Here is a 15,853-nt window from a genome sequence, read left to right on the forward strand (position 1 = left end):
GCTACAAAGAAAACATATGAATGAACCTTGTCTTTAAAAATCATAGTCTTCTAACCTGGTACTCCAATCCTTATTATGACATAGTCACAGCCATGTGCTTATTACAATACTGATTTTTTTCTTCCAGATTATACTCACAAATATTCAAAAGACTTGAGCAGTAGAATGAAGCAGAAATGAACATGCAAAGAGAATAAACAACCATCTAAAAGTAGAGGGAATCGCAGTGCAGCGACAATTTTCATATTCTGAAATATTATATAATTTACTGATAAAAAACTTATTAAATCACATTCAATCTTGGACTGTAGACCATGATTCGCATCTGGAAGCCATTTCTACAAAAGAACAGCAGAATCTCTGTTATTGTCATTGCTGGGAAAATAACTATCCAGATATTAATCTATAACTTATTAACCAAAATATTTTCTTGCTTTATTTTCCTTGAAGACTTCTGAAGGAACTGTCTCTTTGCCAGACACCCATGCACAAACCTGCATACCTTTTTGTTCCTTGCACTGACTCTCATCTGAAAAACGGACATTTTTATTTTTTAATTTTGATAGTCAAGACAGTATATATTGCACAGTGTCCAATCTTTAATAAACCTCAATTCACATCATTTGACATTTTTGAAGCACATAGTTACTCAGAAAACAAGAGGTAAGTAGATCACATCATGGAAATCAGAGACTCAGTGAAAAATGAGTAGTCATTTGCTTTATAAGGATTAGATTTTGAACATTGTCTTCCTTAAAAAGACATGCTTAAAGAAGACATGAACAGATTCATCGCATCCTCTTTCTTTCTGTGTTCTCATATAAGCTCTGTTTGAGCTGAAACCCTGCCTGTTCATAAAATATGAAAATAGGAAACTCCCTATTAAAAAAAGATGGGACAATGGATTATTAGATTTTAACATGCATTACAAATGTTCATTACCAACTCTAAGCACCTAAATATTGCATTTAAACACATACAAAGTGAAGTAAATGCAGCATAACTAGATTTTTTATTTCCCTAGCTGAGCTCTTTTCACCAAAACACTGGGACTTTTATTTCTTCTGTGAATGCCAAAAATATGTAAATAGTTGCAACAAAAGCAAGCTAATGAACAATAAACAGAAACCAACAAATACGATCTCATTTTCTCCTGATTTTCAACTTGTCTGACAAACTGCCTATGAATAGCTAAACTGCCACTTAACAGAAGGAATAGATGATATTATTTACCTTGAATGGCCTTTTGATTTTATGTAAGCTTTGAGAACTGTTTTTTACAACTTGTGTTACTGTTCTACTTTAAAAGCAATACTCTACACCCTATTCCACTATAATGTGAGGAAAAATATACAAGAAAAAATGCTTACACATTCTGGCTGCAACTCTGAGATTGTAAAAAATTTTCCGACTGCCTTTCTCTCCATGTTAAGAAATTCTTCATATTCCCCATTTCTTTGTGCCAGTACCTAATGATCTCATCTTTGACTAAGCTCAGGCAAACATTTCCCCTACTGTTTTATAAAATGTCTTTGACATTAAAAATGACTTACAGTAAAAAGTCTTTAGTACATAAACGTGCTACCACTAGTTTATAGCACTAGCCAAACACAGCGCAAATGCCATCTCTTGGTGGACTCAGCTCCTGAGTATGCTGGTTTTGAGAGCAAATTACAACTTTATTACCTGGAAGGTTTTGCACTGGTTTTGAGTCACTGCAAGAACACTTCCACACTTCTTTATGCGATTACTTGAAACTTGAGCTGTCAGACAAAATTTTCTAAGATAACCATTTATATTCTTGTGCTGGGAGGTATAACAGCACTGTTAAATCAAGTCTGCTAAAAGCAAAAAGTGGTATTAAATAAGAATATCCTTCAGTCCAGCTAAATAAGTGAGTCCCTAAGTGCTTGGTTTTCAGTGACAGCTGACTTAAGAAGGCATGACTTCTTGTCATCCAGGAAGACAAGCCAAAACACAACCAAGGGAACCACCTGGGGCTTAATTACCAATCCAATTAGCAGCAGCAATGACTTGCTACAGCCAACTTGTGTCTGAAAACCTACAAAAGACTACAGAGCATAGAGACTATGAGCAGAAATTGTTCATATCGCATAAGGGAATGAGTGAAGAGTTTTGGCACTGAAGAATGCTGCCTACAGGACCCAGCAAGGGCAGCCATTAGGTCAAGTGGCCGCAGACCCATACTCGAATGTGGACTCCACCTGGAAGGGCCTGCACCCACAAGCTCTGCCTAGGCTCCCTAACCTTCTCATCTGACTTGAACCTCTGGGAAAGAGTTCACCAAGCAAAACTGCTGGTAGGACGCTGTCCATGTTGGACAAAGTTGCTCTCAGAGACCAGGTAAGCCAAGAATCCAATTAAACCTCCAGACACCGTGCGGCATTGAAGGGATGTTGTGTCTTGCTGGAGGACTGGCCATAGTCTTCCTCGTGGTAGAAAGAATACGTTCAGGTGGCACTGCGATGTAAAGAGGAGAATAAAATGATATTAGCAGAAGGAACTAATTATTCCATGAGTGGCAAAAGTAATGAGGTCTGACTTCTTACCAAATTAGGGGCTTTGTCCCCTTACCTTCTGCTGCCTTCTCCAAAAAATACCGTCTGGGCCAGGCTGAGGTTACTCATGCTAACTAGCTAGCACGGTAGGAACAGAATGCCTGGCTAGCTGCTTACTGCAGAACATCATCTGCAATTTATATACCTGCCTTTGCCTCAGGAAAGGCATTAAGTTTACTTTCCCCTCTATTCAAATACCCCAGGTTTTACAGAACTTGGAGGACCGTAATTATTTCTAAGATTACAATCCTCTGTGAAACAGAGCTTGAATTTGCTATCAGGACCAAAAGGTAGAGGCAGCATATGATAAATTCTTTTCTTTACAAATGGACTTACGTTTTATAAGACTGACCTGTGATATTATGCTTGAATCCTGAAGATAGCTACAAACTCACTGACTGAAAATAAAAGTATCAAAGAAACAATTGGTTGTATTATTCAACTTCAGGAAGACGACAACCCCTAACATGATCTGAAAAACAAATGTAATCTTAGAATGCAGAAGCTGAGGAACTTCCAAAAGAGATGAAGACTATTAATGTCATTTTAAAGGGTCCTGGTATAATATCCTTACAAATACTGCCATGGCTATTTAAGAAAAACAAGTTCACACTGGAACACAAGCAAATAAGGGACACTAAGAAGGTAAGAGAAATTAGTAACTTCCAAGCAGAGACTGAAGGAGTTAACTTGTTTATCCTAGGAAAGTGAAGTCCAAGGGAAAATATTCTAACTCAGAAATTGGACGTAAAAACTAAGGGGGTAACATAGCTGTTGAAAATAAGGTGAAGGACCAGTGCTGGTGCAAAAACAAATAAACACAAAGTCATCACACAAATGTAAGTTAGAAAGTCAAGCAGATGGTTTCCAGTCTTCTGAAGAGTTGGGATCTCAGCAGTCTTCCCATGAGAACAGCTGAGCTACAAAGCAGAAAGGGGAAAAGTACCTACAACCTGTAGGCTATCCATAGCCCTCTAATGTCTAATACCAGATTCCTTGTTGCTGGCTTGCAGGACGTGTTCTGCATGTTCATTTTTTAACTTATCTGCCCACAGGAAGCTCCACTGGTAACTGAGCCAAGCTCCTTTTATGGTCAGTGGAGATGCACACTCTTTGAGGACAAATCATCCCATTTGTTTTAGCCACTGAAATATCTCCCTTTCTTGCAGTTCAGTAGAACAGAGTGAGCTCATTTAGGAATTCTATTTCTTACTCCACCGACTTCTTGCTTAAAATACTCAGCTCTGTGTGAAAACTCACTGTCTTCACTCCTCGCCGCCCGTGGCTGAACATACTTTTATTCCCCTTCACATTTTGCTGTTTGCACCTTCTGCCCATCAAGTTCAACCTTTAAATGGTTGTTATTTCAGTAAAAAGAGGAGATCTTATCTTTTCTGGAAATGCCTTCGTTGTAAGTATTCAAAAAGAAAATACACTAAGTCTTTACCCAGGCTTTTTACTAAAAATGCTCTTTCATTTTCACCTGATCAAATGATTTGCTTTCTGCCTTCTCGAAGTTATGCAGTGAAACAAGGAAAGCCAATGTTATCCTTGAGTCACCACTGTGTGGACTGCATGTACTCATCGGTAGTTATTGCTGGAAAGTTTCAGTAAGTGAAATGTACATGGACAATCATCTCAGAGAAAAAAATGCATTAATCCCGCACTGTTATTCTTCGAGATACATCCCACATACATTTCCTGACCTTCCTCATTACTAGCGGTTTCTTACCCCGCTGAGTTCTCAGTTGGTAAAATAACTCCTGGCTGCATTAACTCTATGCTGTTGGGACAGCTGGGCTCTTCTGTGGGGCTGTCCTTGAAAGGATCATTTCCTTATGCCTTCGGAAGGACACACGTACTGGGAAGCTGAGAACAGCGTCCTCACCTCAGCAGGCTCTGCCCAGGGTTAAGCCAGTGGCTGCCATCTGATGGGTGTTGTGGTGGAGCCAGAAAATGGAGCTGGGGGTGGGAAGGGAAGGGAAGGGAAGGGAAGGGAAGGGAAGGGAAGGGAAGGGAAGGGAAGGGAAGGGAAGGGAAGGGAAGGGAAGGGAAGGGAAGGGAAGGGAAGGGAAGGGAAGGGAAGGGAAGGGAAGGGAAGGGAAGGGAAGGGAGCTGTTCCCATCTGACCAGCTCTACGAAAGGCAAGCCTGGTGGGAGTACATCAGCAGCCCTCTTACTTGCAGGCTCACCCACAGTGAAGGGAAAGCCTGTGCTTTCCCTTCTGTGTCTAAGGATGCTGCACTTGGAAGTCTATAGGTTTGTCCTGTCCTTAATATGCGAGGACTTCATCCATTGGCACTGCCTACCCTTCTTTCCTCTACTTCTTCCAAGAAACCCTAAATTCGCATTTTAACACCAGCACTTTGCGCATCACCTGCCACACTGACCCAAAATATACAAACATCCCGTGTTACCCTGACGAATTCAAGCTCGTTTATTGTAACGATCGCACTCAGGGGAAGGCTTAAGCCGTGCCCCTCGGGCGCTGCACCCAGCGCCGCCGCCCTCCCCTCCCCTCGTCTCAGCGGCCGCCCCGCCGCCATTGCAGCTGTTTACCCGCGGCTCCCGGCAACGGCCGCCGCGGGGCCCGGCTCCGTAGCAACGCCCGGGCCCGAGCGGCTCGGCGGGGCTGGGGGGTGCCCTCAGCTCGGTCCCGGCCGCTTTGCGGGGTCCCGGGGTCTCCTCAGCAGCGGGACCTTCCCCCTGCCAGCTCCTGCGGGTTTGGGGTGCCCCCCTGGCACCCCTCGGCTCGAAGAAAGGGTTTGGAGGCGGAGGGGGGTCGCTGGTGGGTGTTGTGTGTGGGGGCTCCCCAAAGCACGCGGGGCTGTGCGACCCGACAAGGAGAAGCCTTTATTCTAACCCTAACAGGTCTGCGTCACCTCCGTCTAACAGAATTAATCAAAGTGAAAACTGTTTCTTTCCCACCTGATCCTCCTGTTTCTTTAAAAAATTTTGTTGGATTCTCAATCCCCCCTTCCCCACTTCAAGGATTTACCTGGAGTAAAATCATTCCCAAATGTCTTTACACCTAATTGCAGACATCTTTATGTCATTTTTATGACATTTTTAATTACAGACATCTTTACATCTAATTACAGCATATTGTAGGAGTGGTTCCTTTTGATGGTGTTCCTTTTTTATTGGATTAGTAATGGTAAAACAGCATTTTCAGGCGATACAAAAGGCAATTGATGTTTAATGCTGTACATTTACTATGAAATATTAGTATGAAAAATAAAAGTATTCTGGAGTTATGAATTGATTTTGATAACTGAAATAGCCTCGGCGATCGTTTTAGCTTTAGGGCTTGTGATAATGCCCAGCATGTAGCAGAGCTGGACCTGCTGGGCAGAGGGGTGAGGTAAAGCACCGCAGAGGGTAGAACCGCAAGGAGTGGTGACAACGTCTGTGGTGGGCACGTGAGTGTGGGAGGAGGAGATACGTCAGCTACCCAACTTCAGCGGGTGACATTGGTGGTAGGGGGATGGTTGGACCAGGTGATCTTGGAGGTCTTTTCCAACCTTAATGATTCTGTCTGAGAGCTCAGTATGGTCATTCTCTGACTGTGTTTGCTCGTTAAGGTGTCCATCTTCAATACAAGGCAAGACCATGGGTGCTGCGTTGGCAAGAGCAGCTCAGTGGACTGCTGCTGGCTATGGAACTGGCACACTTGAAATCACCCCTTTGAATGAAGCTCTTTTAAATCAAATTATTAAGTTTGCAGAGGACTTCAGCACCAGACATCCTCAGGAAGCAGCGGTTGTCTTCAAGGAGCCCCTGGAGTGGAAAACACAGTTGGACTCTTCAGCCTTTGGAGAGGGTTATGAGATCGAGTAAGTCAGAACTGCAGTGTGTTTTGAAGTGTTGAAGGTGAAGTACAAAGCAAAATTTTACTCATGTGGCATTAAAAAAAGCCTCAGTATATTTGGGATGCTGAAGTGGGTGGGACTTCTTAGTGTTATATATGGATTTTTTTTTTGAGTTAAAATGCATTGCTTTTTTGGAGAGTTTGACTATTCTGTTTTGGTTCTGAATGCAGACCTGCCCAGTTAGCATTTGTATGGCTTGTACTGTCTATTCCTAAGGCTTCTGACAATGTATCTAACTGAGTTATCCTGTGATTTCTATTAATGTTAGAAGTTGCTCCTGATTAAGCATAGGTTTTAATGCTGCTATTGGGGTGGATTAACAAACAAAACCTTGAATTTCAGCTTCTTTGAGAACTATAGTCACCAAGTTCTTTATAAGTAGTCAGTGTTAATGTATTAACATGGTTTCAGTCTTAATCAATGTAGCTGTTACAGTGCTATAACTTATTTATCAAATACTCTTAACAGTTCTTTTAGGATTTGAAAATTAGTGCTGAAAAAAATAAGAAGTTTATTCTTGTTTTTGAAGACATGAACTGGCTTTGTAATGATGCTTAAGACTTATGTGACCGTAACCCTACATAATTTTGGGGATTGTTTGAACAATGACATGACAAGGTGACCCAGATGCACAAATTCATTTTTCTTGGCTAAATCACAAAGCAACTAAAGAATTTTCAGAGTTTTCCTTGATAAGTAGACAAATTCCGTTCCATTTAGATAATGCAGTAGAAATACCCTAATTCTGAGAAAATATTTTCTTCCCTTCCACCATGCAATTCTTTCCAAATAGAAATATACACCTAAAACATACATTTCCTAAAGGGTTACCCTATATCATCCTTTACATTTGGGGGGATTTTTAGGCACCATTTTTTTAAAGACTTTTTTTTTTTTAGAAATCTGAAGAGAAAGTTCACTGTTCTCTACAGCTAGTCTTTAGTTCAAGTATAGTCATGATACTTAAGCTAAATAATATTTCCCCCAGATAAAATTCTGTATATGGATACATGTTTTTTTATTTTTCTATAGAGTCTTGGAACTTAATCTCGGACAGAACTATTAGTTATTTTTTCCTGACATTCAGCTTACTACAAGCCATTAGATGTCACTCAGTTACATGGGTATGAACAACATAACTAAAGTTTGCTTGAAACGTCATGCAGGACAGCAAGTCTTAGACTATAAGCTAAACTTTGTTTAAACTGTTTGTATCTTTTATCTGCCTTTGACTTACATGAAACTTCTAAGAATTCATTGACCTTTTTGAAAGAAGTAGGTTAGTGATCTATCAGCAGTCTCCAAAAAATAAACAGGTATATGAATATTAACCACAACAAAGATTCAAGTGGTGTATAGAAGAGCTTGTGTGGCTGTATTTTTAGCATTGTATTGAAGAGGAGAAGTTGAAGGAGAGAGGAAATAGCAAGCTTTGCTGTAATGTGGAAAACATGGTAACCTAACCCTGAAGAAAGGACTTTATAGAGAGATTCTGAAGGATGGTGACTGAAAAAATCTGATCTGATTCCACCTGTGGTAAACAGGATTTTCTACACTGTAAATTAAAAATGATTGAACCAAATAAATAACTGACATTATTCCTATCTTCTCTTAACAGAAACTACCTACAGGATTATTTTTATCTGTTGAGTTATATATCAGAGTTCAGTCTAGTTTCAGGATGGATAATGCAGAAGTTATACTAAGGATGGTTAATGGAAGCAGGATAATTGTTTACAGTAAGAAATCATGGCCACACAAAAAAAGGGAACTAAAATGGGAGTTGGGGGTATTACAAAAGGATTTAAAGCACTATCTGAAGTCTCAGATATAGATTGAATCAGTGAGGTAATTAGCAGCTTGGATGTCACAGACAGGAAGCTTTCTCTACAGTGAGAAGCAAGCAAGCAGTTTTGAGCAAGTAGATATTTACGTATGTGCTATGGAAGGGGAATTGACATAATTTATAGGGACCTTTAATACATACAAATACTGCATATTTACTTCTTCTAAATAAAAAGCATATATTTTTATATATAAAACAATTTATAATTCAAAGATGGTGGATATTACTCAGAGAAAATTGGTAAGGTTAAGGCATTGTAAGGCCTTAGTCAAGAATGCTTTCAATATTCTGTAGAGGCAAAGCTTGAACGCAGAAGAATCATTCCTACATAATTCCTACAGGTCGTGCTGAAACCTCAGAGCTTAATTGGTCTCAAGGAGAAACAACAGCTCAGATAATCCTAGAACTGGGTTTGAAAAATGTAAAATCAGAAAATTTGAGGCAAAGATTGCATATTTCTCATGCTAGCCATTGGGATCGTTTGGTCATATGATATATGTCATTTTAAATCAGTTATCAGTTCTGAACTCTATAGTCAGAAAATCACTTAGCAGTCCTGTAGTTGAACATGCAGGAGACGAGTGAACATTTTGTGAGACTAAATGACAGGTGTGACCAGTCCTGTTAGGACTCCTTTTTCACAAATCTAGTCTGTCAAAATTCTGTTAAAAGGTGTTGCCAAGGTCAAGCAAATGTTACAGGTGTTTGATTTGCAGTGAATAAAGTGGTTTACCTTGGAAGCTTTCTGAAAAAAACACATTAAATAAATTGTAAAGCTTTATAATGTGAAGCTTACATAATATTCAGGTTTCATCTCTAAAATTTGCTGTTTATTAAAGTTCCTCTTTTTAAAATATAAAATCTATTTTTTCCAGTGGAGAAACTGTTAAGTCTGAAGCCAGAGACAAGGATGGCCAGCCCTTGCTTCTCCTCACTGCATCAAATCTCAGAGTTCGCAGTTTTGACCAGCTGTCCCGTTTGCTACAAATCGCTATGGAGAAAAAGTTGAAGGAAGCACAGGCATGCCTTGAAGGTTTAATGTCTCTATTTTTTCTTTTTACATCTTTATTTTAAAAAGCTTGTCTTCTTGAATTTGTGTTTATGAAATTTGAAGAAAGAAATGCATGTCCTCATTTTAAGTATATGAAAAGGTGTTGATTCATGAACGTGCCCCAAAGTTCTCATCCAGGACTTAATGAAGTTTCTGTTTCTTCTTTTGTTTTCACATAAATCAGTAACAAAGAAATCTGAAATAAAGTTAAAATAAAACTGTTGATTTTCATATAGAAATTCACGTATACTGAGTAATACACCAGCTATTGCAACAGACAGTAGGCTTAAATTTCAGCAGAAGAATGTCTCATTGGAAGCTTACAGCAATTTTTCCTTTGATTTGCAGTTTAACCCACTTTTAAAATGTTACATCCCTTAAAATATTCAAGGAAAAAAATAATCTCATATGCTACGGACATTCGTACCTGCACGACGTTCATGGTGAACATTTCCAGGTCCTTCTCACAGAAGCTTTTGAAATACAGGCACTGGTACTTTTATTGTGTCATATTCAAGTCCTAGTTTTACAAACTGACAAGACCCTTGATATGCTGAACTGGATATCCTCCTCTCGTTGGAGGCAGAAGAGATCAGTCATATTCCTTAGTACCATTAGTAGAAATTGTATCTGCAATACTAAAATATCAATACCTACACTGGATCAAACTTAAGATGCATCTAGCCCAGGGTCCTTCACTGGGAGTGATCAACCATGAATAATAGGGAAGAATAATATGGACTGAGTATCATGCTGAGACATTCACAGCTGCATGGGACTTCATTCTCAAGAACAGGGCAAATTGTTTTTGTAAAACCCACTGACATGAAGCTATATCACTGTTTACCAAAAAAAAAAAAGGACAGCTGGCATAGCTGAGGAAGTAATGGGACTATTGGGAATGTTGCTAGAAAACTTTAAACATGTTCTTTAACACTAAATCATATTTCCCAAATGATCCATTTTCAGTGAGTTAAGCCCACTGATTTCCTGTTTTGGTGATCAGCAGGGCAATTTTACACAAAAAGGGACTGTTGATAATTAATATTTACTTCTTGGTTGAATGAATCTTCATCTTTTTTTTCCTTTTTTTTTTTTTTTGGTGAAATGCTGTTTTGTAAATTAATAGCACAGAAATTATTCATCAGTTGAGATAAAAAGTGTTACTCTTACCTCATCGTTTTTAACGTAGTATCATCTTATACTGATTCTGTTTCATGTTTACAGCTAACAGAGACCCTATAGTGAAAATTCTTGGCCCTGAATATGGGACTGTTGAAGGAGAAGATAAGTCCATGTTGCATTTACTTGAAAAAGTGAAAAAAGTTGATGACCCTGAAACAGAGAAGAAAATGAAAATTTTTATTCTTCTTCATCAGCTGGATATGCAACTCCTTAATAGTTCTTTAAAACAGATTTCAAAGTAAGTGCATTTCAAATGCAACTTAAGTATGTCAGCTAGTGCATTTTTTCTTTTATAGTTAAGCTAGATTGTTTTCAACCCACAACATGTGCTTTTGGTGTGATATAGAGAAATTTATTGGAATGACTTTCACTGTTCACTGAGTTATTGAAAAAACACTTTTTTTTCCCCTTAAGATTTTGATGTAGGTGTGGGTATGTGAGTGTGTGCCTGCAAGTGTTTTTGTTTTTGTTGCATATGTTTTGCATTTTGGTAGCAAATTGAAGTAATTTGTACAAATAACAAACTAACAGTTAAATATTTTCAGGGAAATGTTTATTTCTTCATGAGAGCACTTTGAGTCTGGTTCATAGTTACAAGGCCTTCTTAGCTATGGAACTAAAATATCTCTGAACTAACAGATAAAAATCAAGAAAAAAATGGCAGATGACCTATCTCCAGATTTTTGTTGCTACTACTAAGACTCAGTGTACAATAAAAATATAATATTCTCTTTTGATATCTCTGTGCACATCCTTTTGATGATAGACCTTTTCTATTAATTGCAGAGATGTAAGACTAAGTCCAGCTGCTGTAAATAATGAAGTGAATCTTCTCAAGAATTTCTCTGGGAAGGGAGAAGACACAGTACTGGAATCACTGGAATATACATCAGGTCTGAATTTTATCATGTCTAACCCTTGCTTATACCCTTATTAAAGTACTTGCCTTCTGTGTGGAATGTGTTAAAATAATTGTGTTAATAAATATAAATAGTTTTTCTCCACCTCAATGTTATGAAGTAAAATAAAATGCTCTTCTTCAGCTTTTACTTACAGAAATAATCTCCAGTCTTCATTAGAATTAAAAGAAATAAACGGAGTCCCTGATCCTGATAAGTGCTAGGCATAGCTGTAGTTGTTTGTTGAATTGGACCATGGGTCACAGATTTTTGCATGACTGATTCCCAACTGAGTATGAGTGCTTAAGAGTAACATACTATTTTGGGAGCTTGATTTGTTTAAATTATATTAATCATCAGGAATAATTATTAAAATACACATTTAAATTGGATACAAATATTCATACTAATTGTTTTCAGATTACACGTTCTCTAATGGATGCAGAGCTCCTCCCTGGAGACAAGTGCATGGAGAAATTTGTTACTTAATTATCAAACCACACGACACTGATCCATTGTGTATCACTTGCAGCACGGCAGGAGTATTTTTGAATGGAGTAAGTAATAATGAAGGCTACTGCGAAGTGACAAATATTTGGATGTGCTAAAGTCAGAGATCCATCAGGTATAGGGGAGTGGAATTGAAGCTGTAAGACCTGCAGAGTTACTGTATTAGTACTGATGGAGAAGGAACAGTAATAAGTGCATGATAGTTTTCCCATACTTTTAGAGGTCTTTTTTCTTCAAGGAATGTGTTCTTTTTGCTAGGAGTGGTTGGTTAGTCTTCACATGTGCCCTCACTGTTCTTAACACTACTCCTATATAAAGTACTGTGGGACCAGATGCCTCTCTAGTCCCTCATCGCTCTTGATCTGATGTGTGGCTAATATTGATGACACGTGATACTGTCACTCATATGTACAGCTTGCATTTGTCTGTTTGTAAATCATAAGCAGTTCTTTCTCCTTTCAATAGAAACTTTTAAAACTTTTATTTCTTTTTGTCTACTTTTCATTCTGGTTACCTCTTTCTTTACAGATGAGTTTTGTACAGGCATAATAGCCATACAGCTTAAGCATTAACCGAAACTTTGTAATATATTTAGAAGAGAGACTGATGTCCCTCAGGTATAACTCTACAAATTGCTTTTCCCTGAGAGTCTTTTAAGGGAAATTTTGATTTAGGATGTTTTTAATGGATAAAATTAGTAAAGCATATGCTGAGTCAGGTCACGTTATTTTCTGATCCTTTTAGCCATCCACTGCAGTGCATTGGAAGCTCACATTTAGGTGATTGTTTGCCATGAGCCCTAAACCCTTTACAATTGAACTGCCTACAGTACAATGAATTTTAACTGAGAGTAGTTATTTGCAGAATTGTCTGTAAGATCTTGGTTATTTGTTGGGATCTGTGGAGGTGATCCATGCACCTTCACTGACTGTTACTGAAGTCTGATGCTGATCATGAGGCTTCTGGACCTAATTGTTACAGTGTTATGATGTCTGTGCTCTTTAGCAGTATTTTATGATACAGATTAAATTACCTGTGTACGGTGATACTGTTACTAATTTTATGTTTGTTCTTTTTTAAAGGGTGAGCTAAAGAGTAAAGGTGACATTGACTACGAAAGAAAAAGTGACATATATAAAGATATTGTTACATTTTTAAGGGAGAGATCACCTAGATTTGTAGAAAATATGGCTAAGCAGGTATGTATTTACTGAACTACATGTATATTGTACTTTGTAATAATTGGTAAGAATTACGCAATAAACTTGTCTGAACATACATGTTCTTTACCAAAGCTAACTGATTAAATGCAGAATTTTAAAGACTGAAACGCCTTTATTTTACTTCGTGTTTTTTCAAAGTTTCTACTAAATATATTGCTTTTTTAAATAGCTAACTTATGTAAAAAGACAGTCTCATTTAAAGAAGTAGCAAACTTAAAAATATTTCTTTATTTACAGTACACTTTATTTACTTACATTACGTTGTTTTTTTTTTCAAAATAATTTTCCCAAGAATGTGAAATGTGTTTCAATTATTAGTTTTATTTAATTTTACCATTTAATATATCTCTGCTGGGAAAAGTTGCCTTGTCAAAGTGCTGTACAGCTTTCCTTGGAGAAGCAGTGTGCATAGCTTCAAGTCCATATTTAATCATTTCTCCGCAGCCCTTTCATCCTATTTTCTGTGATACACTGTATGAGTTTCCCAGTTTGTCTTTTAAATTCTATCATTATAAGCCATGATTGAAACAAAATTCAGAAGAGTTTGTATGAAAGGCTATATGCAGGCTGTGCCACTGTATCTTATGTATCTGGACTGTCCTCAGTTGCATGCTTCCTGAATTATTTCTCTCTCTGTGTCACCATATTTTAGTCTATTTGTTATCTGTCTGCAGGCATCACCCTTATTCTAATCACCGCTTGAGCTCAGACTATTTCTTATGCTTCTAAGAAGAATGTTGTAACCAACTTACTATTCCGATAATTGCAATGTAATTGCAATTTTAAATGCAGTAGCTGCCAGTTTACATTCAGGTAATTGCAGGTTAGAAAGTACTGACATCACAGACATTATTTTATGGACTGTCTAAACCTTGTGTGAAATTACTTTGGGCTTCCCAATGAGTTAGCTCCACTGTTGTGAGATGGAACATACAAGTCTTACTAAGCAAAAATTGTTAACCCTTGCAAACATGTAATCCTGAAAAGAAAAATACATTTGTGTTCAACAGTTCTATGGTAAAAGCACAAAATGTGTGCTTAAAAGAAAGTTCCATGTTAAGAGTCTTAGTGTCTACTTAAAAAGCCTGAAGTTGCCTGGAACTCAAGAGTTATTTGTGGAGAGGGCCTGTACTACATGGCCTATTTCTCTGTAGCATAGCTGCAAACACATCTTCCCCCAGGAATTATCCTAATTGCCCACTACTGGAGCACAGACCTCTGTTGGAAAGTAATGACTCTGGAAGCCAAGTGCAACTGAATAATGGTTCAACTGGACCTAAGTTTAGCATGTTTTAGCAGAACATGTTTTGTCATCTGATGACCAAAAAAATAAAAAAATAAAATAATAAAATAATAAAGGCACAAGCCACTGTCATATGTACATAAAAGTTTTCTAGAGGAAATAGGAAGCATAATACAAGCAAAGATAGAACACTTACATTGAACATGACACTTGATATGTACTATTAAAACTAGATTTCGTAATACTTAATGTTATTAAAAAATGTTTAAATTTTGGAATCATGAATAGAGTTTTTTTCCCCATAATGTTTTGTGTTTGAAAGCAGATAACACACTATTTTAGTAATCATTCTATCATACAGTATTATGTGTTTTGATCCAATATGTGAAGTCAGCTTCTAATTTTGCATAAAAAAATCTGCTTGTATTCTGGTATTATTCTTTATGGAGCACTGGAAATGTTAAAGCAGGAAAATATGATATCCTTATGGAAAAGGTCAACTTTTTATGACAATATTTTCCTGTGATCAAAACCACTTGAATTTTTATCTTCATTCTTTCTGACCCAAATATAAATAATAGCCCAATGTTTTTACAAGAACTGCCTGATTTAAATTTCAGAGCTAAGAGTTATGTATCCAGCTTACACAGTTGCTGTTGTTCCAGTCACTCAAAAATGCAAGGGCTTCTGGCATTTACTTAAAGTGCTAAACTAGGTAGAGTGAGGAGCATCATATTTTGTCTGCTACAACAGAATCACACAGTACCGCTACAATTTTAGTTGTTTCATCATTCCTGTCAAAAAACACTTTTTACAGATTTCTAGTGTGCATATAACAGATTGATAACTTTGTGGTAAAATTCATTACAGGTTAAGTCTATCAGAAGTTTTGTTGTGGTTATTTATATTCAATTTTAATTGTTGTAAGGAGGAAATCATTAACAGGGAAATTTACATATGCTTAGGTTCTGATTTTGGGGGTTGTAGGACTGATATTTGCTTTTTTGAAATACAAAAGCTTGACGGTTTTGAAAGAACAGCATTTCATATTGCACACATAAATACAGTAGTTTATAGTAACAGTAATGGAATTAAATGTTCAGTTCTTCTGTTCAGAAGTGCAATGAGTTCTAAAATGCATTTTTATCCTATATGCAAATATTTCTTTAATATTTTATCTCCATACTGATTTACATTTCATAAGTATGACAATATATGAATGTTTTAGATATAGTTACTGCTTTAATGTATTTTCAAAGTGGTTTGGCTTCATATGATAGTCATGGAAGCTAAAATAAGGTAGTATTTTAAATAAATATTAATAAATATTTAAAATATTAATAATTGTAAATATGAATATGGATGTTAAATAAAGCGTGTACCCTTCTTTACTGTTTTTCTGCCCTGCTTATAAATATAATGTAGCTATTCAAGAAATGCTTACA

General features: G+C 37.3%; 1 protein-coding gene across 1 annotated transcript in view; it reads left to right on the forward strand.

The window, feature by feature from the left end:
* Positions 1-6,191: 6,191 nt before the first annotated feature.
* Positions 6,192-15,853, forward strand: part of ARMC4 (armadillo repeat containing 4) — a 90,127-nt gene continuing 80,465 nt past the window's right edge. Inside the window, exons 1-6 of the mRNA XM_032182664.1 lie at positions 6,192-6,415; positions 9,173-9,330; positions 10,576-10,771; positions 11,320-11,426; positions 11,853-11,989; positions 13,025-13,141. Coding sequence (XP_032038555.1) covers positions 6,192-6,415; positions 9,173-9,330; positions 10,576-10,771; positions 11,320-11,426; positions 11,853-11,989; positions 13,025-13,141 — 939 coding nt within the window. The remainder of the gene's footprint in view (positions 6,416-9,172; positions 9,331-10,575; positions 10,772-11,319; positions 11,427-11,852; positions 11,990-13,024; positions 13,142-15,853) is intronic.

This window comes from Aythya fuligula, chromosome 2 (assembly GCF_009819795.1).
Source record: "Aythya fuligula isolate bAytFul2 chromosome 2, bAytFul2.pri, whole genome shotgun sequence".
NCBI classification, from domain to species: domain Eukaryota; kingdom Metazoa; phylum Chordata; class Aves; order Anseriformes; family Anatidae; genus Aythya; species Aythya fuligula.